Source organism: Leucoraja erinacea, chromosome 8 (assembly GCF_028641065.1).
Source record: "Leucoraja erinacea ecotype New England chromosome 8, Leri_hhj_1, whole genome shotgun sequence".
In the NCBI taxonomy this organism is placed as follows: Eukaryota; Metazoa; Chordata; class Chondrichthyes; order Rajiformes; family Rajidae; genus Leucoraja; species Leucoraja erinaceus.
Genome location: NC_073384.1, coordinates 35,246,025 through 35,258,029, shown reverse-complemented (window position 1 = coordinate 35,258,029; position 12,005 = coordinate 35,246,025). Strand labels below are relative to the sequence as shown.

Sequence of the window (12,005 nt, the reverse complement as noted above, 5' to 3'; positions counted from 1 at the left end):
CTTAGTGAGTGAATCCCACAATGCTTGGAGCGTGCAGCGTTTGGAGAGAGCAGGAAAGTCTGTATTTGCACGGGGTGATCGGTGGAGACGAGGCTGAATGAAAGACACACACAAAAGAAATATGAAGAATGGACTCCAACAAAGAAACTCCACAATTAGAGAAGTAGATGTCAGCTCTGCATCGTGAGAAGAGATTGTGGATTGCAAATCATAGAAAATTGCTTTGTTATTATCAAAGGTTGAAAGTGAAACTTGAAACATGTCTAGACATGCTGTGATTGAAAAGTTCACAAGGTATGGAGGTAACCTTAATCAATAAGTGGATGGAGGTAACCTTAATCAATAAGCTGTATGTAATTCAAGGCAAGTCGATTTATTTCAAGCTAAATTCCTTTATGCTATGGGATTAGATACTTGCATAATTTTTGTCTTTTGACATAAACTATGGTTATGTTGCCCGGTGTTACATGTGAAATAATAAATGCTAGGTCCTGCAGCAATCTCTGCCATGGGTTAGACAGAAAACTTGTAAGAGGAACAGTCATTGGTGAGATTGTAGGAAAGAACTGCAGATGCTGGTTTAAATCAAAGGTAGACGCAAAATACTGGAGTAACTCAGGCAGCATCTCTGGATAGAAGGAATGGGTGACGTTTCGGGTCGAGACCCTTCTTCATACTGATGTCAGGGGAGTGGACGGGTATTGAAATAAAATGTAGTCAGAGACATTAAGACTGGTAGGAGAACTGGGAAAGGAGAGGCGATGAAAAGAGAGGGAAAGCAAGGGCTACTTGAAGTTAGAGAAGTCCATGTTCATACCGCTGGGGTGTAAACTACCCAAGCAAAATATGAGGTGCTGTTCCTCCAATTTGCACAGGGCCTCACTCTGACAATGGAGGAGGCCCAGGACAGAAAGGTCAGTGTGGGAATGGGTGGGAGAGTTAAAGTGTTGAGCAACCAGGAGATCAGGTAGGTTTAGGCCAGGGGTTCCCAACCTTTTTCGTCCAGTTTACCCCTGGCAACTTTAATAGCACATAACAATGGTATTTCACTTATTTATGAACAACTAATGACGAACAGATACCGGTATACCAGAACCAAACACAGTCAGTCAATGAAAAAAATGTACAAATTAGGAATCAACAAATTTACCCCCTGGGTAGGAGAAATTTCCCCCCTGGGGATAAATTTACCCCAGGTTGGGAACCCTTGGTTTAGGCGGACCGAGCGGAGGTGTTCAGCGAAACGATCTTGGTCTCGCCGATGTGCAGGAGAGTAATTGGTGAGGGGTGGGCGATCACCACCGTTCGTTAAGATGTGGCCAATTTCAGACTACTGTGCCCGCTGATAAAACCAATACCAGTATTTAATCCCAAAGGAGACAGATTTTTAGCTGGAAATAAAATAACCATCCTTTAATTATACACAAGCATATTGATTGGAAGATCCATCCACTTTACCCTTAAAATTATATTAAATCAACCATGAACTTTCCCATAGACCTCTTATTTTAAATGAACTGGGGTAAATAATTCCAAAAGTTCATCACCGTCTGTGTGAAGAAATTTCTCTAATTTTGCTCTAAACCGCCTACCCCACTTTGAATCTGGTTTTTATTTAGAAACATAGAAACATAGAAATTAGGTGCAGGAGTAGGCCATTCGGCCCTTCGAGCCTGCACCGCCATTCAATATGATCATGGCTGATCATCCAACTCAGTATCCCGTACCTGCCTTCTCTCCATACCCCCTGATCCCCTTAGCCACAAGGGCCACATCTAACTCCCTCTTAAATATAGCCAATGAACTGGCCTATGAAATTCCCCATTTGACTGATGGGGAACTGTTAAGAGTAAGATTATATATCTCTACTTCCCGAGGAGATGGAGGAAATTCGACATGTCTCGAATGAATCTTACAGACTTTGACAGATGCACATCTGAAAGCATACTGTTGGGTTGCATTACAACTTGGTTAGGGAACAGCTCTGCCCAAGAGCGCAAGAAATTGCAGAGAGTTGTAGATGTAGCCCAGTCCACAGTCCAGAATCCCCCTATTGACTCTATCTGCACTTTACACAGCCTTGGGAAAAATAGCCAACATAATCAAAATTCTTTCCCATCCGAGTCATTCCTCCCCTTCCCTACTCCTGTCCGGCAAAAGATACAGAAGCTTGAAAGCGGGTACCACCAGACGCAGGAGGAGATTCTTCCCCTCTGTTATCAGGCTTGTGAACGGTCCTCCCATAAGCTAGTGTACTGCCTGATTTATCTCTACCCTCTTGTGGACATTGGATTTTGTCTGTGGAACTGATGCGCTACAATGCTGACAACTACATTCTGCTCTCTGTATCTTCCCTTTGTTCTATTTATTGTACTTGAGTTTGACGATTGTATTTATGTATAGTGTTAACTGATCTGTTTGGATAGTCTGCAAAACAAAGCTTTTCACTGTACCTCGGTATGTGAAAAGAATGAACCTAACTGACATGGCATACCTTTCACTCGCAGGTTCTCATTCCCAGTCTGGAGGACCTGCATATCTTTGTTGCTTGTGACCTTTCAGAGCGCAAGTCTCAGATACTCCAACTGCTGAGCGCAACTGCTGGCAAGGAATGTTCGAATGAATGCGATGAATCAGTGGACATAGCCTACCTACTCCTCACCAAAGCGCAGGAGGATTCCTGGAAATCATGGCAGGGCCACTCCATCAAAGTGCTGCCCCAGGTGGAAACAGTAGATACATTGAGAAGCATGCAGGTAAGCCTCATACAGTGGGTCAGATGCCATAATTACTCACCACACTTAGAGTCGTACAACACGGAAACAGGCCCGTTCCGCACAACTCCGTCATGCCGATCAAGATGCTCCATCTAAGCGAGGACCATTTTCTCGCTTTTGGACCATGTCCCTCTCAACTTTTTCTGTCCATGTACATGCCTCAACTACCTCCTCTGGCAGCTCATTCTACATACCCATCATTCTCTGAGTGAAAAAAGTTGCCCCTTAGGTTCCTATTCAATCTTTTCCCTCTCACCTTAAACCTATGTCCTCTAGTTCTTTGTTCCCCTACTCTAGGTAAAAGACATTCACCCTATCAATTCCCCTCATGATTTTATGCACTCTATAAGGTCACACCTTAGTCTGCGCTCCATGGAATAAATAAATAAAATCATAGCTTACCCAATCTCTCCCTATAGCTCAGGCCCTCAACTTTTGGCAACATCCTTTTAAATCATCTCTGCACTCTTTCAACTTAATGACATCCTTCCTTTATCAGGGTGTCACAAGACTCCAAATGTGGACTCACCACGTCTTCTATGAATGTAACTTAACGTTCCAACTTCATTACTCAATGCCCTGACTGTTGAATGCCAATCTATCAAAAGTCACCTTTACCACCCTATCTACCGGTGATTCCACTTTCAAGGAACTATGCACCCGTACTCCTAGATCTCTCTGCTCTACAACTCTCTCCAGGGCACTGCCATTCATTGTGAAGGTTTGCCCCGTTTTGACCACAAATTGACTACTTCACACTTACTGCCATTTATCTCCATTAGCCATTCCTCAACCTACCTGCTCAACTGATCAAGATCCTGCTGTGATTTTTTTCATAACCCTCTTCACATTTACAATACAACCTACTTCACTTGAGTAACAGTAGGAACAACTTGCATTTGTTTAGCAACGTACCCATAAAATGTCACAAGGTTTTTCATAGAAGCATTAATCAGTGGAGAAAAGGGGGAATGCAATGAAATGAATACAAGAACAGAAGTTACGAGAATAGATACAAAGTGCTGGCCAGGCAGCATCTCAGGAGAAAAAGGATGGGTGACATTTTGAGTCCAGACCCTTCTTCCGGCCTGAAGTACTCCAGCACTTTGTGCCTAACTTTGGTATAAACCAGCACCTGCAGTTCTTTATTTTTTACAGTAGCCAGTTGTAAAAAACTGGCTCGTTCAATGGTTGTTATCAATAGTGTAGAATAGCTTGTTGTATTAATACTCACATATTGGATTTTAATAAACTGTCACTACCTAACCTGCAAAGTTCATTGCTTTTTGTAAATGACTTTCCCCTCCTCAGATCCGTAATTTATTACTGGTGGTGATGCAGTCTTCACATCTTGTAAGTCAGCGCAAGACCTTTCATCAATCCATGGAAAAAATAATCTCCCTGCACCGTGAGCAGACATCCAGCCAACCAGTCATAGCCAAAGCATTGGAGCAGCTCAAGGTACCATGTCTTGTTCAGTTTGTTTATACAGCTGTTTTAAAACTGCCCAATTGAGGCTCATCACACAATGCAAGTTCAATAGTTTTGATAGATGCAGCATGGGAACAGATCTCTGGCCCACCGAGTCCATACCGAATGTCGATCACCAGTCCACACCAGCTATTCCACTTTCACATCTACTCCCTACACAGTAGGGATAACTTACAGAGAACCATTTAACCTATAAAACCTCATATTTAGGATGTAGGAGGAAATTAGAACATTCAGAGGAAGCCCACGCGATCACAGGAAAATGTGTTAACCACACAGACAGTACCTGAGGTCAGGATTGAATCTAGGTCTCTAGTGCTGTGAGGCAGCAGCTCTACCAGTTGTCCCACTGTTGCTTTGAGTAACTCAGTGCTGTTTAGTAGAAAGCTTTTTAAATCTTATGCACATTAAAAAAAATTAACACGTGGAAAGGACGACGTGAACATGACAGTTGTCATGTTATTTCACTTTCTTCACACTTGTTCACAGGTTCATCCTACTGGTATTTTATCCTTGCTCCGTAGTTAACAATGTAGCAGTAAAGTTCAACCCCAGGAGAGTATTTGGCACAATTAGAGATACAATTAGAAGCAAGACTGTAAAACATTGGATTAAGCTCAGTTGGGGCCAGAAATGGGAGGTGATGCTAATGCAGTGAAGTCCCTGGTGTACATAATTTAATGGCCTTCCAGCTGCAATAGTTGGAAAATCTATTCGCATTTATGGTTCAATTATGCATAAAATGAGTGTAATTAAGTAAGTAAGTAAGTTTATTGGCCAAGTATTCACATACAAGGGATTTGCCTTGGTGCTCCACCCACAAGTAACAACATGATATCCAGTGACAGTTACGAATGACTCAGAAAACACTAAACATTAATAATAATAAAACATTAATGATAAAACACCATTGATCAAGCATGTGAACCAACAAAATACCTGATCAAAGGGAGGCTACAGATTTTTGGCTGTTGAGTAGAGCAACTACTCGTGAATAAAAACTGTTTTTATGTCTGGCTGTGGCAGCTTTGACAGTCCGGAGTTGCCTTCCAGAGGGAAGTGATTCAAAGTGTTTGTGGCCAGGGTGAGAGGGGTCAGAGATGATCTTGCCCGCTCGCTTCCTGGCCCTTGCAGTGTACAGTTCATCAATGGAGGGAAGGTTGCAGCCAATAACCTTCTCTGCTGATAGGACGATTTGCTGCAGCCTCCAGGTGTCGTGTTTGGTGGCTGAGCCAAACTCGTTTGTCTCCTTGACTGACCTTAATTCAATTTCTTACAATCTTATTTCTAATTCTCTCATAAAATACTCTCATGGGTTTGAATTTGGGGCACAATTTCACTAATTTTTCTTTTGTTTGGGCAGGTTCAGGTATTTTACTGGACTAATTCACAAATCACGCAGGCTCTGTCTCAAACAGACAATGCCACTTGTGGATATACAGGGTGGCCTGGTTGAGGGAATGTGTGGTCAAATTGGAGATGCCAGGACACTAAACTTGAGTAAAGGCTTCTGGGCTGCTAGGCCATTTGGTCAATTTAAATGTGCCTTCTGCAGAAATGGGACAAGCTGCATAATGGTGCCAGCTTGTCTGGAGCCTAAATAAGAGTTGCAGGGAAAGAATGGGACATCTGCAGATTCTTACAATTAGGTGTAAATTGCATGAAACGGATTGGGTGAATGCAAACCAGACATACACATTATAAATTTTGTTACAAACCTTTATTTTGCTAGATGTTGATTGGGTTAAGTGTTGAGCCTTGTCTGAGTTTCTTGAATATCTGGGCAAATGTTGCTATGTTTGCTTCCTTCCAGAAGCTCCGTTTGAATACAATGTATTAGTTACTGTATTATTGGGTTCTGTATCGATCTTCTGGGAGAACGCTTGGGACTGCATCACCTTTTGGAGTGTCTCTGCTTGCACGAGGCTAGGATGGCTTGGCCAAGCAGATACAAGGATTGAACCCGCAGTGGTTAGGTATAGTAATGGGGAACTGTTATTGTGTTTTTCCAAAATAAAGTTTAGATGCGCAAGTGCTTGACTCAGTATTTTATTGACTGAAACTAGACTGGGGGAAGCTCAGAATGAGCTATTTACATTATGGACTCGTCCGGGTTCTCAATGGACCCCCAAACACAAGTTTGCGATTAAGGGTGTTGAGCTGTTTCGCTCACGAGTGCCGAAATCGGCGCCACTCTGCGATTTCTGCATTGATTTTCGGCACTTTGCTAGTCGGAGCGGATCGGTCATTCGTGGGCTTGGGAAAGGGTCTCAATGAGATCGTAGATTAGAGTCTAGCAAGCACGGGGGGGGGGGGGGGGGGGGGGGGGGGCGATAGCACTCCTTTGGGTTAGGGGCCCACAAAACCAGGGTGGGGTTAGAGGCTCTGCTGGGGTTGGGTTAAAGGCCCTTTCCTGGGTTAGAGGCCCAAAACTTGGTCGTACTTGGCAGACTGCAGCTGCTTAACGAGAGCCAAAAGCGCATCCAGTCCAAGATTTGGTATCCAATTGGTGGGGTATTGAAATACAAGTCTGGTTTACTTGCTAAGCGGTGAAGCATTTGACCTGTCATTGCTGGGAGCACTGATTGGAAAGGTGCGTTCCGAAAATCGGCATCGACTGCCAGCGCGATGGTGCCAAGCAGGTGGAAAGGAAGTCATTTTAAAGAGGTAAAACCTAGGTTGGTTAGAGGCCACACTTGTGTGAAGACATCTGAATACCTCCCTGGAGTGACGGACGAGGAATCTCGTAAAGGCACTGGGCTCGGTGGCTAGAGTATAGATTGGCTGGGAATACTCTAGTCCATTCGAGATTTTATTGGGCAATTATATTTGAATTTGAGAGCCTGCGTATGTGGAGTGGTACGCACCAAAATTAGTTGGTCCGAGAACGAGTTTAGATTTGCAGAATCAAATTTCCAAATACAGAATTTCACATTGAAGTTCTGCCCGTACTGTAGAATTCGAATTCTGTGTAAATAGAACTTCGGACTTTGTGCATGTTTGAGATTGATTTCGAATAGCGGCTGATCAACAGTGAATAGTAACCCTCTGATCGATTGTTGATTAGTACCTGATAGTGAAAAGTAACTGAGAAACGGGAACCTGGTTTACTTAATAATAATAATAAATTTTATTTATGGGCGCCTTTCAAGAGTCTCAAGGACACCTTACAAAAATTTAGCAGGTAGAGGAAAAACATGTAAGGGGAATTAAATAAATAGTAGAGACATGACTAGTACACAAAGTAAAGACAGAATTCAATTCAAAACACAATATGAGGCAATTAATGCACAGATGAAAGAGGAGGGGGACGCGGGGCTAAGTTTAGGCAGAGGTGAAGAGATGGGTCTTGAGGCGGGACTGGAAGATGGTGAGGGACACGGAATTGCACATCAGTTGGGGGAGGGAGTTCCAGAGCCTGGGAGCTGCCCTGGAGAAGGCTCTGTCCCCAAAACTGCGGAGGTTGGACTTGTGGATGGAGAGGAGATCGGCTGATGTGGATCTGAGGAACTGTGAGGGTTGGTAGGGGGAGAGGAGGTCAGTGAGATATGGGGGGGCCAGATGGTGGAGGGCTTTGTAGGTGAGGATCAGGATTTTGTAGGTGATCCGGTGGTAGATGGGAAGCCAGTGAAGTTGTTTGAGGACTGGAGTGATGTGATGCCAGGATTTGGTGTGGGTGATGAGTCGGGCGGCTGCATTCTGGACCAGTTGGAGTCGGTTGATGTAGGTGGAGCTGATGCCAAGGAGAAGTGAGTTACAATAGTCCAGTCGGGAGGAGATGAAGGCATGGATGAGTCTTTCAGCAGCGGGAGGTGTGGGAGAGGGTCTGAGTTTGGCAATGTTGCGGAGATGAAAGAAGGAGGTTTTAATGACATGGCGGATGTGAGGCTCAAGGGAGAGGGTGGAATCAAAGATCACACCAAGGTTGCGGGCCAGGGGAGATGGGGAGACAGTGGTGCCGTCGATGGTGAGAGTAGGGTTATTGATTTTGCTGAGTGCTTTGGAGCCTATGAGGAGGAATTCTGTCTTATCGCTGTTGAGTTTGAGGAAGTTATGTTGCATCCAGGTTTTTATAGCTGACAAACAGGAGTTGATATGGGAGAGGGGGGCGTTGTGGGGGGATTTGGTGCTGAGGTAGATCTGGGTGTCATCGGCGTAACAGTGGAAGTCCAGGTTGAAGCGGCCGAGTATCTGACCAAGGGGGAGGATGTAGATGATGAAGAGGAGGGGGCCGAGTACGGAGCCTTGGGGAACGCCTTGAGTGACTGTGGCTGTAGCAGAGGTGTAGTTGTGGAGAGAGATGAAGTGGGATCTGTTGGAAAGGTAGGAACGGAGCCAGCTGAGTGCAGAGCCTTCAATGCCGAGGTCTTTGAGTCTGGTGAGCAGGATGTTATGGTTCACTGTATCGAAGGCTGCGCTCAGGTCGAGGAGGATGAGGATGTTGAGGGAACCAGTGTCAGCAGAGGTGAGGAGGTCGTTGAGGACTTTGAGGAGAGCAGTTTCTGTGCTATGGAGGGGGCGAAAGCCAGATTGGAGGGGGTTCAAGAAGGTTATACGCAAGGAGGTGGGAATTAAGTACCCTTGGTGAAAAGTACCCGGATGTGATAGATACCCCATATTCTGTAGAACTTAGAGAGGAGAGATAGAGGTCTCCCTATAGAAGTCCAGTCTTAGCAGGGGAAAGTAACATTTAGGAGGAAAAGTAGTCAATTTAAGAAGTAGTACCCCTCAGCAAAGAGTACCCTAGGAAGGGGAAAATCTTCGGTATCAGAGGGAGAGGTTCACTGATTGATAACAGCGTGACGCGGCAATGAGATTGAGTGTTTGTAAACTGTGCGCTAGCGTGTTGAATATTATTGTAAATTGTAAACATCCAGCATTGTCTTTTTTAGCATCTTTATCGGATCCGAATTATATAAATACTTTGTGTATGTAAAAAGATTTAGAATGTGTTAAGATTTAGAGTGTGTTAAGATTGAGGACTGCTACATGTATTGTCTGTGTGAATGCTAATGAACTTTTGGGTGTTAGATAATTGAAGTAAAAGTGTGTTTGAATTGAATATTTGTATTTGTTTAAATCGGGATTGTAGTATTGTTAGAATTTGATTCGTGGTGGTTCGAGCAGGGTTCGTATTCTTTCGATCGCTTTGTCGGAAGAGTTGTTCCAGTGACCGAGTACGTCACGAGGAGGATTTATTAGAGTGTGTGATTTATAATAAATGAATGATTGTGGTTTATGTAGGAGTGTGGTTGTGCCTGATAATAATAAGCGGTGTGGTTTATTGTCTGTGTACAGTGTCACTTGTGTGTTTGGAGCTCATTTTCATGTGTTTAGATTGAGGGTTAAACGAGCTGCGAGAAGGTGTTTGATTGTGCCCGAATGTGTTTGATTGTTCCCTGGAGTACTCTGATCTCTGAATGACTGAGGATTGTGGAAATTGTAAGGTTGAAAGAGTGTGGAAGATAGGAGAAGAATTTGAATAAGAGAGTAGGGTCGGTGGAGCAAAGGAGTAAAGAAGTGCAGGGCTGCGAATGCTTCGGGGCCATTAGTCACTGTTCAGGAATGAGCCTGATAAATTTAGGGATTAAAAGGAAGGGGTGAAGGACTTAGGAATTCTGTTTTGGTTGTTCGGAGGCATAGGGAACAGCATAGATCGAGATATGACAGAAGAGGAAAGGAGCCCATTGCAAATAATGTGTAATGAGTTCCCTCACAAGGCAGAGAAATTAAGAGATGGCATTAGAACAGTAAAAGGGATAAAATACATAGAACTAATTATTTGGCAGCATAGTAATAACGGGAGTACAAAAGAATAAATAGAGTTATGGAGAAAATATTATGAGGAACGGAAGGCGAATAAAGAGGTTAAGAGGATGGCTAGTTGGGAAAAATCGATCGCTAAACTTGGAATAGAACTGAGAGAAGGTGAAGTAGATCGACCTCCAGGCAGTAGGACGGACAGGAGTGGAGATGAAGGAAAACACACGGAACAGGGAAAAGGCAGATCTCCTGGAAGGAAACTAGTCTCTGTAAATTTAAAGTTTAGCGATCCGATGGTTAGTGCTGACCTCGAGGGGGAAGGAGATGAATATTTGGAAGAATGGACAAATGTTAACGCTAGTGGAAGTTCACAGCTCCCACCATGTTCCTCCTGCATTTCCCAGGCTTCACTCGCACCTTGTATGACTTGTGTCCGTCATATATATTTTAGATCTGCAGAACCTAAAACAACTCCTGCAGATTCTACATAAGAACAGATTCCACCGATAGCAGACACTGGGGTGCCAGATTATTTGAATCTATCCACTCCACCATTAATAGATCGTCCAGTAGCTTATGGCACCCGGAGTAGCTCCGGTGTTTAAAGATAAGGAAGGTATGATAGATATAGTGCAGCAGCCAGAATATTACTGTGAGCCACAACCTGGACATATCATACGTGTAGTGAGAAAGGGGAATGATTTATTTGGACAGTATCGGGAACCCCCTAGCGAACGGGAAGTTTCATCTGAGGGTGAGATAGTGATTGAAGATACCGAGATAGATTTTGATGTAACCGAAAGTTTACAAATTGAACAGATATCCCATAGGCAGTTCCCAGTGAGGGAAGGGCTGGGGGCAGCTGATTCGACCAGCGCAGTAAGTGTGAATGATCCCCGTGCCACAGACGTCCATACCCCATGGAAGCCCCATGAAATAATGGCAGCACTAAACAGAATCCCTGATAGAAAGAAGTCACTTGCTGCTTTTATAGATTATTTGAGAACCACAATGCGTGTATATCATGCAGATTCCCGGGATTTATGGGAGACCATACAACAGATAATTACTCCAGCTGAAAATACCAAATCTCTAGTAGCCCTAGGACACCCAACATATGAAGCCTTGGCAAACATATTAGTGGATGACAGTGCAAGAGAAGAGGCTGTTTTAACAACCCTTGCAAACATGTTTCAAAAGCCAAGTGATTTAACACGAATTTTGGAAATAAAACCAGAAAAGGGGGAAGGAGCAGATGAATTTTTAGACCGTTTTTCAAAATTATACATGGATTAATCAGGTGACTTAAACTATCAAAATGGAGTAAGTTCCCCACAATATTGTGCTATCTTATTGAATTGTCTCCACACTACAGTAGCGGACTCAAGACTGATAACAGGGACTGGTCTGAGAACTGCGCCAGTCAAATGGCCAGAGCTGTGAGGCACTATTGGAAGGATGGTAGGATACAGGAAAGTTATCCTGTAACTAGAAGAGAGACTGAATGTATAGCCAAGAAAGAAGAACCAATCTCTGGCTCAGGACCATGGAGTCCCCAAATGTTAGCGAGGAATGGAATGGGAGAAATTAGACTACTCAGATTATTATTACAATTATACTCTCAATTTAGAACCCATTCCAATGCAACCAAGGGGTAAAACAAAACCAACCATATTACCTAATCAATGTTACACTTGTGGGGGAATGGAACACTGGGGTCGAGCCTGTCCGACAAGGGAGCGAGTGAGAGAGAGGGGTCAAAGAAAGGATTTCCAGGATTATGAAGAAATTAGAGATCCTAGAAGATATAGAAATATCCGAGATCTTAGCAATTATAGGAGGTCCTTCAATTCAAGAGACTACTGAGACCCGAGAGAACAGAGTGAGAGCTGGCCCAAATGTCAGGAACCAAGAAGTCACAAACCGTTTACTCAAACCAACCCATTCTCTCAGTCCTGACTTACCAACCCGTCC

General features: G+C 43.8%; 1 protein-coding gene across 4 annotated transcripts in view; it reads left to right on the top strand.

Moving 5' to 3' along the window:
• Positions 1 to 12,005, top strand: part of map3k4 (mitogen-activated protein kinase kinase kinase 4) — a 164,508-nt gene that overhangs the window by 109,987 nt on the left and 42,516 nt on the right. For all 4 annotated transcript variants that reach the window (XM_055639428.1, XM_055639430.1, XM_055639431.1 and 1 more), the window contains 2 exons: positions 2,508 to 2,756; positions 4,089 to 4,238. In XM_055639428.1, the coding sequence (XP_055495403.1) occupies positions 2,508 to 2,756; positions 4,089 to 4,238 (399 nt within the window). The remainder of the gene's footprint in view (positions 1 to 2,507; positions 2,757 to 4,088; positions 4,239 to 12,005) is intronic.